Consider the following 24,638-nt stretch of genomic DNA (forward strand, 5'->3'; position numbering starts at 1 on the left):
ATTTAGCATATATCAGTGTACCCAAATTATTGTGGAGCCAAGGGATGGATTTTGTGTGATTCAAATTGTATTATTTTTACATATGAGGTTTGATTGGCAGTTCAATTTCATTGTTATCATGTTATTTAGGATAATGATCCAAGAATTAGATAAGACATATCTTTTATTGTTTGAATAAAAAGCGTCAATGTTTACGACAATGCTATTTTTTTACACTGGTCATGGATGAACTTGCTGGACACGTCAATAATGTTACCATGCTGCATGTTGCTGTAGATGACATTGTCGTGGTAGATGAGATCATGAGACTCATAAACGAGTAAATATCAAGCTCGAATCTTGTGGGAACACTGGAAAATGTCAAGCTCGAATCTTGGGGGAACACTGTAGTACAAGGTTTTAAACTTAGTAGAGTAAAGACGCGATATGCAATTTAAAATTTTAGCAATATTAGATGTATTAAGCCAATGGTTAAGATAAGAGATGACGAGGTACCTGTAACAGGGACCTTTAAGTATCTTGGATCGATTTTGTAAATTGACGGAAGAGGGATTGATAGAGATGTTTTGCATAGAATACAAGTAGTATGATTGAATGAAGTAAGACGTCATGTGTTCTTGTGATAACAAGATATCTCTGTAGCTTAAAGGGAAGTTTTATTGAACAGTAGTTAGACCTGATATGTTATATAGAACTGAATGTTGAGCTGTTAACTGAGCACATGAGCAGAAGATGAGAGCCGCAGAGACTACGATGTTAAGGTAGATATGGAGGTATACAAGGATGAACAGTGTAAGAAATGAAAAATACCTTAGAGAAAGTTGGGGTTACATTTATTGAGGAAAAATTTGAGAGATACATTTAAAATAGTATGGACACGTACTTAAACGACCAATAAATGTATCTGTTAGGCGATGTTAGACCACGTCAAATATGGAAAAATATATCTTCTTTAATACTTCCAGTAATATACTATGTTACATTGTTAATTGATTGCCGCATGTTAGGTTTTTATTGGTGTGGCAGTTTTTTAAGTATGCAATTTGATACACTGGTGACTTGTCATCAATTATTAATGTAACAAGAAATGTTACATGAATTATTGCAGAGGAACTTTTCTCCGACAAATACACATTCTAACCTAGCTAGAAGAAAGATAAAATTAATTTAAATGTAGATCGGGATATACAAGGGGATAGGACACAATGATATAGAACGATTCATATTGCCGACCCATTCACTAGGATAAAAGCTTGTTCTTGTTGCTTGCTACAATGCTATCGAGTTAACATTATTCATTGTTAGAGAATATTTTTATTTTAGAAAATTTACTATTTTTGTCTTTTATTATACATACAAGGCTTTAGGTGTTAGATTTTATACGCCCGTAGATTTTAAGATTTGTCTAGCAGATTTTTTTTGCACTTTTTTTTGTTTTCTGGTTCAGTCAAAGGTCCATTGAGGCTATTTATTTTAAAACTAAATTAATAATTTCAATAACTTATTAACATCGATTCAGGACCAACTTAAATAATTACAAATTCGTGATTTTTGTGTGGTACACATCCTCGTTATTGGTGTGGATAAGGAATGATCCATGCTTCAACTAGATGTCAGTTATTCCTTCTTATATCACAATGTGTGCATGGAATTACCTCCAGGATATTTGCTCGGGTTGAGAAGATGGTCAACGAACTTGAGAAAGCTATTTATGTCTGAAACAAAGACCCTGCATAGTTTGACAAATTCATCAGTGTTATGATTGTAGGTTTTCGCCATTGCAATCCAAACCACTCTATGTTTGTTCATTGTTGTTTGTGTTGATTTTCTTTTGGCTAATAGTATATTGCTGGTTTAGAAGAAGTCAAAGAATATCTGTAACATTTTGTGACCATAGACATTGGATGACCTAGAAATCTCCTTCAGATAGATAGAGCTCACTGCAAATCTGAAGTTCTATCTCAAAGAAAGTATGCGCTTGACCTTTTACAAGAGACTGGACTACTTGGATGTAAGCCTGAGAGCATTCATATGAATGTTCACTCTGATTTCTTCTTGGAAGATGGAGACGTTTGAGCAAACATCAAAGTATTGTGGACTTGCCAACAAACTTGTATATTTTTAGTCTCACAATGTCCTGATATGTTATTTGTTATTTGAATTACAAGTCAATTTATTCAAAATCTTAAGGTTGCGTGTCGGGGGGTTGCCTTGAGGATATTTGCTTATATGAAAAAATGTATCGCAAAGGACTTGTTGTATAGAAATAATCGAGATTGGAATGTTGAATCCAATGCAAACTCTGGCCATGCAAGTGATGAAGCATATAGAAAATCTAAATCCTATATTGTATGCATGTCGGTGGAAACACGGTGACATTGTAAAAATCAAAATTTTGTTTCAAGTTCCAGCACAGTAGCAGAGTACAGGGTAAGGGCTCATGTAGTTTGTGAAGTGGTTTTGAAGACTTTATTGACCAAAAGGAGTAATAAAATGTTAAATTCCTATGTCCATGCATTGTGACAACAAGGTGGCTATGTACATTGGTAGTAGTCAATAGTCCTAAATTCCACGTGAAAACCAAACATATAGAGGTGGAATATGACTTTCTTAGTGATGTAAGGAACAAGATAATCAGGACCATCTTTCACGAAGGACTTGGCGGCTGACTTTTCAATTTTATATTTCAAGCTGAACATAATTTGAGACTTGTGTTGTGGATTGGAGCATTAGATCTTAGACTCTTGCAGTCCGTTAATATTTTTTATTTGTATGGCATCTCTTCTATATTAGAGAGATTTTTTATTATCCGATCACTCTTTTTTCTTCTCACTATTCATGAAAGACATAATTTGTTTGGCAGGTTGAAAAATACTTTCTTGGAGTAGATTTTTCCAATGATTTCTAAAGGGTCGTAGCGTTATCAGAAGTCAAAGTTCAGAAAATCGGTGCGGCTCTGTCGAGGGCAGTCGGAACAACACGCATGCAATGATGGTGGGAAATTCGTTTCAGGGGTTGCTCAAAACTGGATGTGACGCATAACCCGACCATTATTCGATACAAATAGGATATCTGGCCGAAAACATGACAACTGAACTTTGATATTTGTTGTACTCCTATTTTTCTCTTATTGTTGTAGGAGGTAAACTTGTAACGATAGGCGACATAGAATTGTTAAATATTGCGAAGGGACGGTTTTTTTCTTTCTTTCACGGCATTGTGAAGTATATGAAAATAATATTAACATTGATTTTTGTTCAATGGTACTATATACAAACATCTCGGTCTGTCTTGGAAACGACTAGCTTTAAAACCCAAAAAAATATACAATCCGATAAGAGAAGTATTTACATTCGACTTGTGAAAGATTTTTGAATCAAGAATGAACCCAAACTATAATGACAATGACGCAGACTAATGTATTATAATCGCATCTTCTATTCTCTTGATGTAATAATTATTATTCATCAAGTTATAGTTTCTAAAATTTTACATCAATTTTTTATATCATCATGATGAGTTATCTGAACACCAAATGGTTTTAGAAAGGCAAATAAACTCACACACACAAGCAGCACAAATGGTATTAATCTTATGGCTTCCACACTATGGTTGTTTCCGCTATCTTAGACATGACGACGTAAGGGTCCATGTTCGAAGCGAGCCTCCTGTCCTCGAAATAGCCTTTTCCATCCCTCTCCAACTCTCCTCTGACCCGAACGGGCGCTCCACGATTCGCCACACCTTATCATACATGCTGGAATTCCAAGAAATGTGAACATAGTGATGCCAACATGCAACAGAAGATGCAAAATGTTGCTTAGGTGTTCTGAAATCAAATAGTTTTCTTATACATAGTAGAGTGTGTCAAAACTAAAACCGACAAAATCAAAATGCAGTATGAATTGATATCTTGATGTGCCCCTTTATATAAGAATTTTTAAGCTCATAATGTCAGAATTTTTTTAAAATCATGTTTCTGTATATATATAAACATGATAATCAATATGCGGAAATAGATCGAGCATTACCTCCGGCCATTAAATTTTTTTTATTTCTCTACTTTTCCTCCGATTGATGTCTTCTAACCACTCAACATTCTCTGTAGATGGTGTTTTTTTTCTTATGAGGTGTGTGCTTATGGACCTCAATCACCTCTATTTATAGGCGTTTCTCATACCATCAACGAGAAAAGTCGGGAGTCTGAATGTCAAAAGAAGAGGCGCATGCCGTCTCAATTGTCAAAAATTTGAGGCTACATGTACTGTTCGTCAAAAATAGTAGGCTTCTTGGCCGTCCCCAATTCCAATTCTACACGCTACTTCTTTTAATATGTGTCATATTTTTTACATTCTCCCACTTGACACATATATCTCATTTACCATAGGAGAAAATAAAATATATGAATCATGACGATAAGTCATCTAAAAACGATTATTATCTTCCATGTATCACAATGTATTATATCTCTCAAATAACTTAATGAATAAACTCTATGTTTATTCGAGGTCCAACTTTATTGATATTTCTCAAATCAATGAATGTGTACACAACAAATATGAGAAAATATCACATAATAGTTTCATTAACTTTGTTCGTACAACAAAACTACATAAAGGAACCAAGTCCCATTCTTTCTGTATGATCCTTAAATTTCAATGATGGCATGCCTTTAGTCAAAGGATCTGCAATAATCAATTCAGTGCTAATGTGGTCGATAAATAACTTCTTATCTTTAACACATTCTCGTATGACTAAATACTTAATGTCGATGTGTTTGCTTCGACTATCACTTTTGTTATTTTTAGCCATAAAAACAGCAGCTGAATTGTCACAAATATATTCTTAATGGCCTAGATATAGAATTCATTATTCTAAGCCTCGAATTGAAACTCTTCAACCATACACCATGTGAGGTTGCCTCAAAACAAGATACGAACTCAGCTTCTATAGTAGAATTAGCAGTCAATGTGTGCTTTGCACTTCTCCAAGATACAGCTCCTCCAGCTAACATGAAAATATATCCTGAAGTGGATTTTCATGAATCAATGCAGCCAGCGTAGTCTGGATAAGAGTAGCCAATTACTTCCAAATTCTCAGTTCGTCTGAACATAAGCATATAATATTTGGTCCCTTGAAGGTACCTCATTACTTTCTTCGCAGCTTTCCAATAGTCTAAACCTGGATTACTTTGATATCTTCCCAACATCCCAACAATAAATGCAATGTCAGGTCTAGTGCAAACCTGAGCATACATTAAACTTCCGACAGCAGAAGCATAAAGAATATTTTTCATTTGTTCTCGCTCTAGATCATGCTTTGGGCATTGGATCAAATTGAATTTATCGTCTTTCACAACGAGAGCTATACTTGGTAACAATCTTTCATTCGATATCTCTTTAAAACTTTGTTGATATATGTTTCTTGAGACAGACGTAGAATACCTCTAATTCGGTCTCTATGTATCTTAATGCCAATAACATAAGATGCATTGCCCATATCCTTCATATCAAAGTTTTTAGAGAGAAATTGTTTCACCTCATATAACAAACCCTTGTAATTGGTTGCAAGTAATATATCATCCACATATAGAATAAGGAAACAAATCTTACTCCCACTAACCTTCTGGTATATACATTGATCCATGATGTTCTCTACGAATCCGAATGAAGAGATAACATCATGAAATTTCAAATACCATTGACAGGAAGCTTGTTTCAATCCATATATAGATTTCTTAAGCTTACATAATAAATGCTCACTATTACTAAAGAAGAATCCTTTAGGTTGTTTCTTATAAACCTCTTCATCTAGTTCTCCATTGAGAAAAAACTGTTTTCACATCTATTTGTTGCAAATCTAAGTCAAAATGTGCAACCAATGCTAGAATGATACGAAGAGAATCTTTTTCAGATACAGGAGAAAAGTCTCCTTATCATCGATTCCTTCCTGCTGAGTGAATCCTTTAGCAACGAGTCTTGCTTTATACCTTTCAATGTTGCCTAATGAGTCTTTCTTTGTTTTGAAGACTCATTCACATCCAATGGCTTTTACACCATCAGAAAAATGAACAAGATCTCAGACTCCATTAACTGCCATAGAATTCATCTCTTCTTTCATAGCATTAAATCATAGTTTTGACTCATTACAACTCATGGCTTGTGAAAACGTTTAAGGATCATTTTCGGCTCCGATGTTAAAGTCCAATTCTTGTAAATACACAATATAATCACTAGATATTGCTGATCTTTTTATTCTAGTAGATCTCCTAAGGTTGTTTGGTTGATCAACAATTTCTTGTTTTTCTTCATTAACAACTTGATCTACTGGATTTTCATCAACTATTTGTGGAACTTTAGTAACTGGTTGTCTAACACCCATTTGGTCTTGAAGAGTGTGAATAACGACCAATCTATTATTTGAATAAGAAGGTTGTGAATTAATGTGATATTTCTCAAGAACTATATCATTTCTCCTTCATTGATGATTATTCACGATATATGTATATCTACATGCTTCATAATAAAAACGAAGCACTTGAAGCCTTTAAGGATTTTAAGGCTGAAGTGGAGAAGCAATGTGATAAACAAATTAAGATCGTGAGAACAGATAGAGGTGGAGAATATTACGGCAGATACACTGAGAATGGACAAGCACATTGTCCGTTTGCGAAGTTTCTCCAAGAACATGGGATTGTTGCCCAATATACTATGCCTGGTTCTCAGGACCAAAATGGCGTAGCTGAGAGGAGAAACCGAATGAAATATCCACTTATAGTTCTTGGGTCCAATAATAGTTCGGTTTCTCCTCTCAGCTACGCCATTTTGGTCCTGAGAACAAGGCATAGTATATTGGGCAACAATCCCATGTTCTTGGAGAAACTTCGCAAACGACAAGGTGCTTGTCCATTCTCAGTGTATCTGCCGTAATATTCTCCACCTCTATCTGTTCTCACGATCTTAATTTGTTTATCACATTGCTTCTCCACTTCAGCCTTAAAAATCTTAAAGGCTTCAAGTGCTTCGTTATTATTATGAAGCATGTAGATATACATATATCGTGAATAATCATCAATGAAGGAGATGAAGTATTTCGGACTTTGAATGCATGTCCATATCTGAACAACAAATATCTGAATTTATGATTTCTAATATTTCTGTACTCTTCTTGGCACCTTTTTTAGACTTATTGGTCTGCTTTCCCTTTATGCAGTCCACACAAGTCTCAAAATCAGTAAATTCTAAAGTACTAAGTATTCCATCATTCACTAATCTTTTAACCCTCTCTATGGAGATGTGTCTCAATCTCCTATGTCACAATATAGAAGAATCTTCACTAATAACACATCTTTTAATACATCTATGAACATGCATAGTGGTGTTATTATTTTGTAAAGAAATAGAGAAAAGACCATTAATCATTGTACCATTTCCAACAATATTTGATTTATAAAATAAATTTATTGATCTATCCAAAAACTGAAATGAATAACCAAGGGGTACAAGATTTGAAACCGAAATTAAATTCCTAGAAAAACTAGGAACATAAAATGTCTTTTTCAATTTTAAAATAAAACCATTATCCAATATAAGACAGCAAGTCTCAATAGCTTCCACATGCGAAGACATCTTGTTTCCTGAATAGATGTTCCGCTCATTTCCTTGAGGTTTCCTTAGGCTTTCCATATCCTGCAAGGTATTTGTAACATGGATTGTAGAACCAGAATCAATCCACCATGTGTTATAAATCATATTGACCATATTAGATTTATAACAGACAAATGAAGTATGAATATCTTTCTTTTCAAGCCAATTCTTAAATTTAATGCAATCCTTCTTCATGTGTCCCGTCTTTTTACAGAAGAAACACTTAGATTATTTCTTGATGTCAGGTTGGGTTGGAATTATTCCTTTCCTCTTTTCCCTTGACTTTGGCTTGCTTTTTATACTTTCCTTGTGTAGTCATAAATACATTATCACTCGTTTCCATCAACAATCCTTCCTTCTTCTTGAACACATATGGTCATTAATTCTTTAATTGACAATTTATCCTTATGTGTGTTGCAAAAAATTTTGATGGGTCCATATTGCTGTGGAAGAGTGCATAAAATGTAGTGCACAAGAAAAGTTTCGGACATTTTCACTTCAAATGTCTTTAGTCGAGCCGGTATGTTCCGCATTTTCATTATGTGTTCCCGCACACCTCTCACGCTGGTGAGCCTTAATGAAGAGAATTCCATAATTAGGGTGCTGGCAAGTGCCTTATCTGAAGACTGAAATTGTTCATCAATATCCTTCAGTAATTCTTTGACATTATTATGTTGATCGACAGAACCCCGCATACCAGCAGAGATTTTGGTCTTTATGAACATTATGCAGAGTCAATTAGATTGCTCCCATTTTTCATAAGAACATCATCCGGAATGCTGTTTTTAGTAATAGCAGATGGTTCATCTTTCCGTATAGCATAATCAATATCCATCCACCCTAATTGAAGAAGAATTTTTTCTTTCCATATTTTATAATTATCGCCCTTCAGTTCGGGAATGTGACATTTAATATCAGAAAACTCGTAGGTTGCATAACTGCACAAAATATCATATGCTTAAAATTTTGAGACAACATCATGTTTTACCAATGTAATTCATGTTTTAAAAATCTATTGATATAAAATTTGCGTGTTGGCTAATATTTTAATTCAATAAGATTTTTCTGTAACTTTATAATAAAACTTATTAAAATGTATTTTTCTTAACTCCTGTGATTAAATTAAGAAAAATATAATCTGATATTTTAACCTAATTAGTTATATAAATATAATAAATATCCATGTGGGGTAAAATTTATTATGTTTATATAATTAATTACAATTGACGTCCATTATGTGATCCAAATCCACATAATGCGTAATTTTCATAATTAAGGATGCCGTGACTATTCCTTAATTATTTAAAATTATACGCTTCACGTTACAAAATTTTGGCTTTACTTTAATACTTTATATAATAATTATTTAGTAACATAATCAATATTTTCCAAGAGTGCTCACAAGATAGATAGGTAGTGCTAAGGCCCTTTAAATACTTAACTCCTAGTCAGAGCAACATTAAGGGAGACCAGTGGCAAGTCAAGGCAGTTTAAACTGATCTATGAAAAACTCCCTCAGATCATGTTTTCTTACGTCACTTTATTCAACTTAATTATCCACATTTATGTGAATTTTTATAAGCCAAAATTTTTCATTAAACAACTTTATATTCACATTTTTACTTAATATAAACAAATATGTTCCCCGTCATTTTTTCTCTTCAATCAGATTAGTGATAAAGTGAGGATCACATTTACGTGAAAATGTGGACTCCTCATCAGTTTTTTCTCTTTTATCAGAGTAGCGATAAAGTGAGGATTATTTGTTTGCAAAAAATAATTTTTAAACATGTATTAGAAATTATGTAGAACTTGAAATTATTTTAATGTGTACAAATTATTTAACCAAATAATATATGTATACTGAATTATACATATAACTTAATAACACATTAAATAATAATAAATTTGAGTCACCAACGCAATGTTATATAACAATATTTCATTATAATAATAATTTTTAAAAAAAAAATTATTATTATCATTATTTGCATAATAATTGAAGATTTCAACTGTGGATCTCAAATCATACACTCTGGCCATTGAATGCAATTGAAAACATGTAGGCTCCATGTATTAAATACATACATTATTATCAAATTTATTATTATTATTATTATTATTATGTCTTCAATTTCCTTACAATTGTGTCGGTTCAAATTTATTATTATTTTTATTATAAGGAAATTGAAGACATTCAATTTATACTTGTGGGCTCCTTTATATTAATTCACTTTGCATTATTGTTTAGAAATTATTGAATCATCTTCTTTACACAACATTTGCGACGAGAAATTCATTCCAAAATTTTTCAGAAACCTTTCAACCGAGAACTTCAAAGTGTAATCGTGAAGAAAATTCTACGAAGAAATTTTCACGTAAATTTCTTAATTTATGATATCCAAACTTTCATTTTTACGTAAACTTTCAGAAATCAATTTCCTAAAGTTCATATCCAAACTTCCATTTTTACGTAAACTTTCATAAATAAATTTTTAAAGTTCACGATATCCGATCTTCAAGCTTCTTACGCAAATTTCAGAAAGAAATTTTTCAAAACTTCATGATATCGGATTTTCAGAAAATGAAAACAAATTTTCAAGGCAGAGGTATCACGGCTCTGATACCAAATGTCAGAATTTTTCTAAAATCATGTTTCTGCACATTTATAAACATGATAATTAATATGCAGAAATAGATCGAGCATTACCTCCGATCATTGAATTTTTTTTATTTATCTGCTTTTTCTCCTATTGATGTCTTCTAAGCACTCAACACTCTTTGTCAATAGCGGAGGTGGGCTTCAGGTCACCTGGGCTGTAGCCCGGGTGGGCCCAAAAAAATAATTTAGTTTTATGTATTAGTTTTGCCCTGATATGTATTTAGCCCAGTGGCCCAATTATCACTACAATTATTCAAAAAAAGAGATTTTAGCATCAGTACATCACCATCATTTTCCCTTCCTGCTCTTCCTCTGGCCAAGTACGCGGATGATTTTTAGTTGTTCAACTTTAAGTACTCTTAAATTTTAACACTAGATTTTTTATGTTTCTCAACTATTTTTCGATTGATTTCCGTGATTCCGTTAATAGTTTCGATTTTTATTAACATAGGTCTGGATTTTTTGCCTTCGAAGAATTTTTTTTAAGAGAAGAAAAGGTGCTTTCCCGAGATGAATTTCGGGAAAGCATTTTTGGTGATTAAGGCTGCATCGAGAATTCAAAACCTGAGAATTAAGAGGTAATGTTGCCTTGCCGTTGACGAAGTAATTCTGAAAATATTTTTTTTGTATGTTTTAATGTTCGTTGTTTCACTCGCGGGAAAATATTTTGTTGAACAAATTAATGTCGCTTCATTTTCACCTCAAAGGAATTTAAGAACTTCATGGGTTCCTAAACTGCCTTTGTTCATATGCTTCCTCGCGTATTTGTTTTTCCTTTGCTGTCTTTGTTTAATTGTTTTAATGTGTTCTTTTAGATTTTCCTCTGTAAGATGATATGCGTTAAACATGCTTCTGCTGTGTTGTATAGGTGTTTGCTTTATTGATATGTTTGCTTTGTTGATCTTAAATTTCATATATTTCAAAAGCCATAACCGCACCCTTTAATTATAGTTAGGCTCTTCCTATTTCAGTCTGTCCAAATCTTTTATTTCCCCAATAAACATGAACAAACTCCCTCAATTCATGATTTCATATCATCCCTCAGAACCTTTCCATTTCTAGTGACTACTGGTGAATGCATTCATTGTGCTCTCCCTTCTATTCTATGTCTTTGGTCAAGACAAATTGCAGGGACTTTCTATATGAACTGATCAAACATATTGCGTTCTAACATGTAGTTTTCAGTATTGTTTGTGCATAAAGTTGAAGCATTTCAGAAGCATAATATATAATATATAGTATTTTGTAATTAGTACACTCAAAGATTATCCTTAATCTGGTTGTTTTTTTTTATTTTTATATTTTCTTTTTATGGTATAGTTTGATGAATGAATCGCATGCTTCTATTTGTTATTAACTTAAAAGAGTTGAAATCTTCATGTGATTATTTTTTTATTTTCTTTTTATAATATAATCTACTGGTGTATGCGTTGATTGTGCTCTCCCTTCTGTGTATTTAATTTCTTTTAAAGCTTCAATCCGGCCCAAAAGATACAAAAGGTGAAAGAAAATTGAATGTTGGTTCAAGTAAATTTGATAAAATTTATTATAACTTGAATATTAGTAGTAAATAAAAAATTTGCCCTTATACCAAAGTTAATTAGTAAAAAAAAAAATTAACTTTAATAAACAATATAGGTATGTATGCCAAGAGTTACATAGACCATCAACATCATATTATTTGAAATAGAACACAAAACTCCATTTTTTTAAATCACAAGCAAAACTACCAATCCATATTTCAATTTTAGAAGATCTATGTTTGTGGTTTTTAAAATATTATTACTTTTGCATAGGAGCTTTGTGCACTGTTGCAGCTTCAATATCAAATTAATTTATTATATTCAATACCAAATTTTATCATACGTTTAGTTTTAAGCCAATAAAATATGAAGTTTCATTATATATCAGTTTGTTTTGGTCTCTATTTTGCACACACAATTTTGGTTCTAATCTCAATTTAATATTTTTGTTTATATTAGGTTATTTTAATGTCAATTAGAAAAAGAATGAAGAGAAACAATATTATGTCATTCTTCAAGCCAATAGTTGATAATCTTTCATCACCCGAGAGGACCGAGACTCATGCATCCACTCTTATTGAGGAGCTCGAACCTTCTTCTAAATCTCAAAGAGTTGAATTTGATTAAATTTCCCTTGAACGAGATCCTGGATTGCGTATTTCGATGTGGCGACATCCTATTAATCATCGTGATGAAATTTAGACGAGCTTATATCAAAATGGGGCCTTATCAACCTAAATTGTCGAAATACCCACGGTCTGAATCAGGGAAGCAGCATCGTCGATTTCAATATACATGGTTTAAAAAGTTTCCATTGTTAGAGTACTCTCCTTCAAAGGATGCATCATTTTGTTTTTCGAACTATCTTTTTGAATTAAGTGAGGCACATAATCTACATTTACAATTGAAGTGTTTAGAAGTTGGAAACACGTTAATGATGGAGCCAAGTGTGACTTTTTGTCTCACATGGGAAGTTCTAACTCGACACACAATAAATCTTCAAAATCTGTTATTGATTTGATGAATGTAACTAGTCATATAGATAAAGTTATGAATCGAGAAACTTCTGAACATATTCAAAAAAATCGATTGAGGCTTGCAGCAACAATTGAGAGCGTCTGTTGGCTTAGTTTGCAAGCATGTGGATTGAGAGGTCATGATGAATCTTCATATTCTCAAAATCGTGGCAATTTCATCGAGATGTTAAAACTATTGGGGAAATGAAATGCTAGTATTGGTAATGTTAACTTAGATAAGGTTCCGGGAAATTGCAAGATATACCTCACCAGAAGTTCAAAAAGAAATCTTGCATATTATTGGTAATAGAGTCAGAAATATAATTCGTGATGAAATTGGAGATTTTAAGTTTTGTATTTTGGTGGATGGAGCGAAATATGTATCTAACAAAGAATAGATGGCTATAATTTTGATATTTGTTGATGCCTATGGTTTTTTGCGGGAGCGTTTTTTTCCAAATTGTGCATGTTCATGACACCACAGCTACAACACTCAGGAAAAAAATATGTGACGTCCTCACTAAATATAATCTAGAAATTCATAATATGCAGAGCCGTACCTGTGGTTCACAGGGCCTGAGGCGATATGTTTAAAAAAAATCTTGTTGTGATAAATAATCGTAAAGCTCAGTTTGCAAATTAAAAATAACCAAATAATAGTTATAAGAAAAATATAATTTACGAGTTATATATTTATCTTTTTGCGATTTTTTAAACATGACTCTAACGTAATGCAGTGTCATATGAATAATTATATTGGAAAAAGATTGAAATTGGCAAAAATTGTAAGATATGTTGCTAAAATTGAAGGTTAATCGTACTCTGGCAACTTTACGTAAGGCAGAGTTTGGTTTTTTGGGGGTGATAGTGAAAAAATTGACAGATAAGTATTTATCAATATAAAATATCCAAATACAAAATGATAACTATAATGAACCAATATTGTAAAAATATATGATTTATTTTAAATAATAAATATAATATTTTATTCAAGAAAATAAAAATAAAGATATGTAAAATAGGTAAGTATCATAATTTTTTGTGTTTTATTTTTTGAAATGTGTCCAACTACATAAATTTAAGAAAAGAGGTCAAATAATCTACAAGTAAAATATAAAAGTTTAACACACGAGTTGACACAAGATAAAATAATAAATATATTGGACAAACATTACCATTTTATGCATACAAAATTTTTAAAAATTTAATTAATGAGCCGTGTAATTTTATTTTTTGGGCTCTACATAATTTGATTAAATCATCAATGAACACAATCATCATATTTAATCATGTTTTCAATGGGTCAATGTCCAATTTTTTTTTAAATGTCCAATTCACATACTATTTAAGTGCAGACCTCAACAACATGAGATTTTTTTTTTGGGCCCCTGTGATGGTTAGGCCCTGAGGCGATGGCCTCTCTCGCCTCGCAATATGTACGGCTCTGATAATATGCGAGGTCAAGGGTATGATGGTGCTAGTAACATGAGTGGTGCTTTTAATGTATTGCAAGCTTTATTTCTTAAAGATTGCCTCTATGCATATTATGTACATTGTTTTGTCCCATCGACTCCAACTAGCATTAGTTGCAATGGCTGAAAAAGAGATATCTATATGGCTTTTCTTTTCAAATCTGACGAATATTGTCAATCTTGTTACATTCTTATCAAGATTCTTATCAAGTTAATGAAATTGCACGTTCTGTTGTTGTCGTTGAATGCGAGACTGGGTACTTTGCATCGAGTAGGTACTACTCGTTGGAGCTCCCATTTTGATTCTATTTGCAGCTTGATAGATATGTATGATGCAATTATTAATGTGCTCGAAAACATTATCACTGATGACACCTCTATTTCAATGCGCGGGGAAACTGGTGGTTCATTTAGGCAAATGACAAAATAGGGTTTTTTTTATAATTAATGTAAAAATAAAAAAACTTTCAAAAATAATTTAATTTTTTTTTTGCAAAACTGTTCTAATTCCGCGCCTACAAAGCGCGGACGTTCCACGTGGACGAGTGTCCTGCGCTTACAGAGCGTCCGCACTTTGTAAGCGCGGACGCTCGTCCACGTGGACGACCACTGTATATTATTATTATTATTATTTATTATTATTTTGCGATGGGCATTGTAAGCTTATTATTATTATTTTAAATAATTAATTTAATTCGAATATATTATTACTATTATTTATTATAATTTTTAATTATTAATTTAATTCGAGTAAAAAATATAAAACATAAATATTTATAATATATGTTAATTATTAAAAAAATACGTAAAATCAATATTTTAAAAATATGATAGGATTGAAAAAATATTTATTGTTCCATTTTAAATTATTGTTCCATTTTAAAAATATGAGATGATTAAAAATATGAGAGATATGAGAGAATTGAAAAATATTATTTATTTTTAAATTATTGTTCCAAGAAAACGTACATAAAATCAATTGGTCAAAAAGATATTTTAGGAAGACCCATTTCGAATTCTCTCAAAATTATATAAACACATATTTCATAAAAAAAATTAATTGTAAAACATATAATTATATATAATGAGTTTATTATTATTAATAGATTTATTAAATAAATCAATCTATAATAATGAGAAGGCCAACCGTGAAGGAAGCAAGCAAGCATTAATAATTACTCGTATAATATATTAATATTGTATTTTTATGTTGTGATTAATATTTTATTTTAATGTTGCGATTGAAATTAAATTAATAATAATAACTTAAATAGAAAATAAACAATGTAAATTTAATAATAAAATGAAAATATTATAATACAGCGTAAGTTTCATCTATATTATATGCTAAAGTTAAATATCTTATTGGTGTATTGGTGAAAGAATACTATTTTTATTCTCCTTAATTTTCTCCCTTCAATCCTCTCATATCTCTTTAATTTTCTCCTTTCAATCCTCTCATATCTCTAATTTTTCAATCACCCAACTAAATTTTAATTATTTAAAATAATAATAATAATAATAATAATAATAAGCTTACAGGGCTCATCGCAAAATAATAATAAATAATAATAAAATAATAATAATAATAATATACAGTGGTCGTCCATGTGGACGCTCGTTCACGTGGAGCGTCCGCGCTTTATAGGCGATGATTAAAGCAGTTTTGAAAAAAAAAAAAATTAATTATTTTTGAAATTTTTTTATTTTAACATTAATTATAAAAAACCCGACAAAATAACAACAGAGATACTAAAAAACAAACGTAAAGTGTACAAAATGATAAACATAATGCACGATGATAATTTAGTTGACAAACAATGAGAAATCTTTAATACATATGAATGCAACTCTCATATTCAATTTTAGTACAGAAAATGTTAAATCTATGTCTAGACAGACATTGATATAAAAAAAATTATTTTTTTATGGGACGAATCAGATAGGAGATTCTACTCATAAAATCAAAATTAACTTATAAGATAATCATAAGTGTTCTTGTTTTCTTTAATTTATTATATATCTTCATAGAGTTTGTTACGATTCAGCCTTATAAAAAGGGCTTCGAAAAATATTTCTTATGTGACGAATCAGATAGGAGATTTCACTCATAAAATCAAAATTAACTTATAAGATAATCATAAGTGTTCTTGTTTTCTTTAATTTATTATATATCTTGAGAGAGTTTGTTACGATTCAGCCTTATAAAAAGGGCTCGAAAAATATTTTTTATGGGACGTATCATATATGAGATTTCACTCATAAAATCTAAATTAACTTATAAGATAATCATAAGTGTTCTTGTTTTCTTTAATTTATTATATATTTTCAGAGAGTTTGTTACGATTCAGCCTTGTAAAAAGGGCTCGAAAAATATTTTTTATAGGACGAATCAGATAAGAGATTTCACTCACAAAATCAAAATTAACTTATAAGATAATATAACTGTTTGTGTTATCTTTAATTTATCATGTATCTTTAGAGAGTATGTTACGATTCAGCCTTATAAATGGGCTCGAAAAAACTCATATTTACATGCTAATTTTATCTAAAATATAAAAACAATTGAGATAAAATTAATTGATAAAATTAATTGTTTTTACGGTTTGTACGCATCTTTAATAAATTTAATTTAATTTAATAGCAATAGAGTTTTCAAGACTCTGTGTATTATTTGAAGGGACGTTTGGACTTTGGAAGTGCTCCAGAGACATATGCAGCAACAAAGGCCACGTCCGCGTTCCACAAAATCGAGACACCGCATAAACCGTCGACCAATAGACGAGTTCCACGTGGCGCCACGACCCCGGCCCTCCTCTGCCGACTACGAACACCGACCTCGCATCAACGTCAAAAATACGGCGTAGCAAAGCCAAATCACACCTCCAATAATTTGTCAGATTGCCGACTTTTTACGTTTTCGATTGCTTCTGGTATTTAATTTGGTTTCATATAGGGAAAGACAATATATTGGTGAATTGGTTGATTTGATTGCGTTGATACGAACAGAGTCCCAGCTGCGATGCAAAGGATCGTTGACAATGTTATTGCCGTCACGAAAGAGTGCGTTAATATTCTTGCTTTTTGTTATTTATTATTATTGTTATTATTTTCATGGTCTGTCAAATGGCGGGAAACGAATTCTTGGGCGATTTTTCCTTGCTGTTTCAAGTGTGTTGATGTTGGTCCATTACCAACTTTTATTTACGTTTACGGTGGAAATACAGTGGTTATTTTGGGGTCGTTAATTTGGTTTCCTCTATATTGTAACAGCGGATGATAGGGATTTTTTTTGACATATAAATTGTATGAAAATAGTTGTTGATAGGAATGGATCCTCGAGGTTTGTAGAATAACGATTTTCTAAATCCAACTATTAACAGTATATGGCATAGATTTTGATATGTTTAGAGGGGAAAAGGTTGGAAAATTCGGTGTGTTTGGAGCATTTTAAGATGCAAGGTAATACGACCAGATCATATGAATGATTTAGGTTTAAAACGTAAAACAAGAGCTATTGAGGTAAATTCAATAATTTTCCATGCATGCATACCTGAAATTACATTTGAAAATGTGCTACTTTCCTTGTATGTTAGTTGAGGGGAAAGGAACTGACAGCTGTAAACCATTGAAAGTCATAAAGCTTAGAAATGCTGTCTAAAACCGATTTTAGTGCTCTATTTCTTTGTAATATTTCATGTTCTTTTGTAAGATTAGCTGCTTTATTGAATAGTCTTCTGTTGATGATGTGATGTTGATATACGAGGATTATTGTCAAAATATGCCATCCTTGCTACGCAAAGTAGAGGTTTTATAAGGTGTTGAAATATGGTGCACTGAAAACAGGCAGAAGGGGTTGATGTTTTTAAAACCTCCTAATACAACTTAAGCCTGTGTAGATCACCTGAGACAATGATTTTCTGAACTTCCTAAACTGTTAGATGATTTCTTTTTGAGCCACTTGCTCTTCTCTGAAGCAGATGCGCACTCTCTGTTGAAATCTTTTGCTACTGTTGCAATGTGTAAATGCATTAGATTTTTTAATCTTTGTCCCTGTTAATGCACTTTCTTAGGTCTGTCAAGACATTCACTTATGAATCACTCAATAATACTGTGAGGCTGATTAATGGAATGTCAGCATTATTGTTGGCTATTCTGCCTGGAAAGACTTCGATACTTGAAGGCATTCATGGTTGGGAGCTCAGGCCAACTTTTCGCGGACCTCGACTCCCCCGCTGGATGGAGAAGTAAGTCTCTGGACGTGATGGATTCTTTAATATATGCTCTTTTTACTAGTTTCGGCACGTGTTCTTTTGAATGCATTTGTCTCTCACTTTCTCCATGGGAAATTGTAGAAATTCCTAATGAATGTGGGAAGAAATTTTAATGAAAAATTAGTTTGATTGTATAATTTTCCTAGAATTTCTTTTTTCCATCAACGGTTGTATTTTGTGATATAGTATATTGAAAACATTTGAATACATGTTGATAGCTACAAGATTTTATATTTTCTCTGTTGAATATTTATGATAAACATCACCTGTATCTGGTATATTGCTCAGTACAGATTTTGGTCCTTTAACTGTGCTGCATGACATTTTTTAATGTTGTCCTGATGAATGATTGCAGTGGCGCATCATCTTTCAATCAATTTATCCACATACTCTCCATCGATTCTGATACTTCCTCAAGTGTAGATTATTCATCTGGGGGAGAAGATGGCGACATTATTTATCCTAGTTCTCCTTTATCGCAGAGTTCTCGACTCTCAAGGGAAAGCAGTTTCCCCAAGATTGTTGATCGGAGGAGACATTTGGTTAGACTAGTGCTCTCATGGCTTCTGCTCCCCTTGAGAATTCTTTTGGGCATTCCGCAGAAGCTTTTTAATTTGGCTTCTTGTCGAGCTTCTGAAACCCCTGTTAGAGCCAAAAACAACCGGCCTTTAACAGTGCGTTCTCCTAGGAGGTTTCAAAGCCTCAAGGATCACGTTGTCCAGCGGGCCACTGATCGCAGACGCAGCATTGTTGAGGTTAGTTTCAAGAGCCTTTGTTTTCCTGTTTAAGAACATGTTCTAGCTAGCTGTAGATTCCAAGAGATATAAATATCTTTTGATGTACTCATAACCTTCTAACTGTTGTAAAAGTTTATTTTTGCCACCATGACACACCACTTGAGGAGAGAATAAAGTACATCAGAATTTCATTGTAGAGCTGCCTAGTTTCTATATACATGAATACTGACCTCTGTCTATGTTTTCTAGGATCTCCACCTAGGTACGGAGATCTTCATTGAATCTACATTTGATAATGTTCACAAGGCAGCCCATTGCCTTCTAGCTCCTGCGGACACAATCAGAAGGGTATTTATATGGTTCTCTTCTAGAGGCAGTGGGAGTGAAGATACTCCTGGTGATGGATTGGGGATCTCTGTCTCTGCAGCTGTTCTCTCAGATAATGATCCAACTCCCATAGAAAGGAGGACAACTTTTCACAACTCCCTCAATACTGATGCTCGGACATGTCGAGATGTAATAACAGAGCTTGGGTAAGAAGGTTTTGACTTAAAATTTCTTACTTTTCGAGACTCATTTCTCGGATCTGATTTCACAGAAAATAGATATCCTAACAGAATTATATTTTTTGAATCTGTTTTTGAGTTGTTGTAGAAGTTTTAATTTAGGAATTTCGTATGGATTATTTTTTAGTGATGATCTTACTTTCTTCTCCAGTTAGGCGATAGAAACGCAGGGATTTTCATCGGTTTTTGCGATTCTTAACTGCATTGCCCGAGAGAATGACACAATCTAGATGAACTTGAGGTGGTTTATGAATTATCTGGATGTATGGGTTTATTTTACCGGGAGATTTTGAGAAGAAACAAATTGATCTATTGATCTAAATGTGAAGTCTTGCATCTATTACATAGCTAAAATCAAGTTAATACAATAGGACTTGAATCTAGTGTCCTTTCTAGCTCGCCCCCCTTTTTCTTCTTAAACTTATCACACTCACTCAAGCATATATTTCAACTTGTTTTGTGCATTTTATGTTTATCTGTGCACCTAAATAAGCTTTTGGGTGTCTGATCTGTTTCAGGTATCCATATGAAGCTATTCGTGTGGTTACTGCTGATGGTTATGTTCTTCTTTTGGAAAGGATCCCGAGGTATTTGTCGATGTATAAAAGCAGTGTTATTTCATGTTTTGTTGTTGTAATGCAAGTCATAAAGTTGTTTGGTAAAATCGCAATTTGATGCTTGAAAATGGCTGTTGCAGGAAAGATGCTAAAAAAGTAGTCTATCTGCAGCATGGAATATTAGATTCATCTATGGGGTGAGTGTGTTTTGGATTAGTAGTCGACAATGGGTGCAGTATGAAACTAATGTTATTTTTTCCTCAACTTCTCTATGGACGCGTATACCAACTGTTTTATCATCGCTTTACTTGCCATATGTAGGACATTTCTAATTATGTTAATATGATGTGTCCACTATTGAAATTGATCCTTTTGTGTTGACGTTGCTGTTTCTTCAAATAGTATCATCTATTTGTTGTAATTGCAATTTTATTATTTAGATCTAGATGTTATAGGGTTGTGGCATTCTTTCTATTTAAATGAGGTCCGAACTCCTATGGAACTATCTTGGCTCTGAAGTTTTGGCCCTTTGTTGCTTTGTGTATAAAATTCTTTTTGTCATTAAGCCTGCTAATTAATCTAGGTCTGATCATTGTTCAATTGAAGGCGATTGTGGGACTTGATTTCTGTGAGTATTTGTTTCTTTTTCATTGTCAATGACTGAAAGCACTGATCTGTGGATAAGTTTGATCCAATTCATTCAATAGTTTGAATTATTTTCTTGGATCAGGTTACATATAAATTTTTTCCTGACATAGATGTGTCAAAAAGTGCAACAAGTCGCATGCACATCTCATTTTCTGTTTCTATTATCTGTTTGCTGCACTGTGTTTTGGGGAATAAAATTGTTACTGATAAAAGAAAGGTGTATCACTGATTTTTTTGCCAGCTAGGAAGAAAAGACTGAAGTTTTTAGTTACATATGCTTGTTTTAGTTGCAGAACCCCAGACTGAGTTTTTAGGTAGAACTGGTGGAAATCATTCTCGGAATTGAAAGTTATGGTGGCTACTTCTTTTGTGGTCGTGAATGAGATCTCTTCTGTCTTTGTTGTCTTCAGAGGGCCATTTAGTACTGGTAGTTTTCTTTCATACTAAGAGACTACCAGAAAAGCTTCTTGCTCGTTTAGTTTCTGGTGACCAATTGTTCTGATGATACACTTGAGTTTTATTGTTGGAGGAAAATCTTGAAATTTAGTAATTTTTGGTTATGAAGGAACAAATTTATTAAGCTTCTGTTTCTCGTTGTTTATTTGATAATTCTCGCATCTTACATAACCTTCTTAACCAAAAAATCACTAAATTTGAAGGAACACTTTTATTACTCCTCTCTTTCTGTATTTTATCCGTAGTTCTCGCTTCTTGCTCAACCTCCTACTAGCGTAATGCATTTCGTCGTGGTTTTTGGAGATGTATCTCCTAGTCATCCATGTTGAGCCCATCAAAGTCCTGTTATATTCTTGCTATTTCTAACTTCTTTGGACGCGCTCTCATGTGAGTTACTTTTCAATAGGTGGGTATCTAATGGGGTGATTGGCTCTCCGGCCTTTGCTGCTTTTGATCAAGGTTTGTACAGCATCCCATCTCAATACTTGTGTTTGCTAATTCCATGATTGAAGATGATCAACTTGGTTCATTAACTTTTGATTATAGAGTTAACTAATGAATTTCCTTCTTCCAATTCCAGGGTATGATGTTTTTCTGGGAAATTTTCGTGGGTTGGTTTCAAGAGAACACGTCGACAAAAGTATCTCATCGCGACAGTAAGAGCCTGGTTTCCGGTTGCTTATAAGAGATCTATTCTCTTTATAATTTTATAAAAATTTATAAAGGAATGGATGGATTTAAGTTTGATCTCCATCCGATTTTGTCATGAAGTCTGCAATTTATGAAAGAAAAGTTCACCATAATAAATCAATATTTATATATGTGACATATCTAAAGATTTGTATCGGACCTCCTTTGTCTCTTGAATTCAGCCGTACCCATTGATTGCATTTGATGTAGGTATTGGACGTACTCGATAAATGAGCATGGGATTGAAGATATACCTGCGATGATAGAGAAGATACATGAAATTAAGATCTCAGAATTGAAGTCCCTCGAATCTAATCTGGAGGAAGTAAACAATACCGATCAGCCTTACAAAATTTGTGCAATTTGTCACAGCCTTGGAGGAGCGGGTATTCTAATGTATGTTCTAACACGAAGGATCGAGGAGAAGCCCCATCGACTTTCGAGGCTGATTCTCCTTTCACCAGCTGGCTTTCACCATGACTCTACACTCGTACTCACAGCGATAGAGAGCCTGTTTCTTTTGTTTGCCCCTCTCTTAGCACCTTTCTTTCCAGCTTTCTACATTCCCACTCGATTTTTTCGTATGTTACTGAATAAATTGGCTCGTGACTTCAACAACTTACCTGCGGTTGGGGGATTGGTACAAACGCTAATGAGTTACGTTGTTGGTGGGGACAGTTCGAACTGGGTTGGAGTTTTAGGTTTGCCCCACTATAATATGGATGACATGCCCGGAGTTGCATTTCGAGTGGCGCTTCATCTGGCACAAATGAAACACTCGAGAAAGTTCACAATGTTTGATTACGGTAGCCCTGCCTCCAATATGGACGTTTATGGTTCTCCTGAGCCATTGGACTTGGGAGAATGCTATAGGCTTTTTGATGTTCCCGTCGATCTTGTTGCAGGCAGGAAAGACAAAGTGGTCAAGCCTTCTATGGTACGAGAACACTTCCGGTTGATGAAAGATGCGGGAGTCGATGTTTCATTTAGTGAGTTCGAGTATGCGCACTTGGACTTCACATTCTCACATCGCGAGGAGCTTTTATCCTATGTTATGTCCCGGTTGCTGCTCGTGAACCCGAATTCTAATCGAGTGCATCGACAGAAATCTCTGAAAATGCAACGAAAATATGTAAATGGAGAGCAAGGTGTAAATAAATGAAAATAAGACACCTGAGAGCTGGCTTTTTTTGGATGCTTCAGGGTGTTCTGTATTATATATCCATACAACCATGTAGATATGTATAGTCCCTTACAAGGAGGAAACCATGTCGAATTCGCCTCGCATAGTTAGTGAAATGGAGGTCATTGTAAGATACTGCCACTCCATTCTTGGATGGATTCGATGCCAAAATGTTGAGGTTGTGTACTAATTCTCCGGCTATGAATGATTGCTTATTTAAATATAGATAATGTTTGCAATCTTCTTGGACACTATGAATCCTAATTCCACGATTATGTTGATTTTATTTGTAATTCCTGGTAGATTGATGATACACAATCATATCATTTTTTTTTAAATTTACTTGAAGGAGGGTATTGTTACTTTCATTCAAATGATTGAATTTTTGTCCCATCATCGCTCCTGTTTTAGCTCAATGTTTATTTATGTATGTGCTCGTCAATTCAATCTGTACACGCAGAAGTTCTTCAACTCAACTTTCATGTGTGGGAGATCTTTTGTTTAACCTTTTATGTATTGGTTTTCACACGTTAGATTTCCTTAGTTCAACGTTGATGCATGATTTTCTCTCATTTTTTTGTGCTCTATAGTTCAAACATTATGGAAGATATGTATGTATGGTAAATGTATTTTGGTAAATATAGGTAATATATGTAGCGTAATTAATTGTGTGACCTGAGATGTAATATGTGCTTTTTGAATTGTTTTTGAATTAATGTGTCTTTTGGTTGTATAATTTCATCCATAACTAACTTTTACATTTATTCGCATGGGAATGTATCTTGTGATGGTTGAATAGGTTGAATCGAACACATTGGTTCATAAGATGACACAAATTTCTATATTATTCTAAAGAAATTTTACAAATTTAGTTGTGTTCAACAACTCAATGTTTTTTTCGTATATTGTATTGAAGTCTTTGTTATATCTTAAAGTAATCCATCAATAAAACTCATCAGAAAACTTATGACATACACGGGTCTCTCTTATTTGATGTCATGTAAAATTTTTATAAAATTTGGAACTATTATACATCAATAAAATATTTAAGAGCAAATCTAGGTGATAAAATTATTCATCAATGACAGATAATTTTTAACCAATTATGTTAAAGAAGTCGTAAATTTTTATTTTTTATTTTTGCATTTTCTAGATTATTGTAGAAGTTGATAACTACTACTATATTAATATTAACATGCATGGACATA

At 33.0% G+C, this 24,638-nt stretch overlaps 2 protein-coding genes and 1 long non-coding RNA gene across 4 annotated transcripts in view; all 3 read left to right on the forward strand.

The window, feature by feature from the left end:
- The window catches only part of LOC142540903 (stromal processing peptidase, chloroplastic-like), a 28,597-nt gene extending 25,336 nt beyond the window's left edge, over window positions 1-3,261 (forward strand). The window contains exon 25 of the mRNA XM_075647363.1: window positions 2,864-3,261. The gene's annotated coding sequence lies outside the window, so the exon portion shown is untranslated. The remainder of the gene's footprint in view (window positions 1-2,863) is intronic.
- Window positions 3,262-9,952: 6,691 nt separating this feature from the next.
- Window positions 9,953-13,561, forward strand: LOC142539056 (uncharacterized). Of its 2 annotated transcripts, none has more exons than XR_012818798.1 (3): window positions 9,953-10,024; window positions 10,760-10,886; window positions 12,291-13,561. It is a non-coding gene; the product is annotated as an uncharacterized LOC142539056 (long non-coding RNA). The 2 variants fall into 2 exon arrangements; XR_012818797.1 differs by lacking the exon at window positions 9,953-10,024 and adding an exon at window positions 10,560-10,628.
- Window positions 13,562-16,976: 3,415 nt separating this feature from the next.
- On the forward strand, window positions 16,977-23,681 carry LOC142540904 (uncharacterized). Its single transcript, XM_075647364.1, has 10 exons — window positions 16,977-17,252; window positions 17,329-17,382; window positions 18,393-18,566; window positions 18,949-19,348; window positions 19,580-19,863; window positions 20,415-20,483; window positions 20,594-20,650; window positions 21,964-22,016; window positions 22,138-22,213; window positions 22,458-23,681. The coding sequence occupies exons 2-10, from the start codon at window positions 17,342-17,344 to the stop codon at window positions 23,407-23,409; spliced, it is 2,106 nt and encodes a 701-aa protein (XP_075503479.1). The 5' UTR covers window positions 16,977-17,252; window positions 17,329-17,341; the 3' UTR covers window positions 23,410-23,681.
- Window positions 23,682-24,638: the final 957 nt, after the last annotated feature.

Source organism: Primulina tabacum, chromosome 3 (assembly GCF_025594145.1).
Source record: "Primulina tabacum isolate GXHZ01 chromosome 3, ASM2559414v2, whole genome shotgun sequence".
NCBI lineage: Eukaryota > Viridiplantae > Streptophyta > Magnoliopsida > Lamiales > Gesneriaceae > Primulina > Primulina tabacum.

What these genes read in the sequence shown, in the direction of transcription:
- LOC142540904 (XM_075647364.1), top strand. Translation starts at nt 17,342, where the DNA reads ATGCAAAGGATCGTTGACAATGTTATTGCCGTCACGAAAGA. An exon ending in CTCCCCCGCTGGATGGAGAA is followed by an intron (nt 18,567 to 18,948) that starts GTAAGTCTCTGG and finishes GAATGATTGCAG; the next exon opens with TGGCGCATCATCTTTCAATC. An exon ending in GATGTAATAACAGAGCTTGG is followed by an intron (nt 19,864 to 20,414) that starts GTAAGAAGGTTT and finishes GATCTGTTTCAG; the next exon opens with GTATCCATATGAAGCTATTC.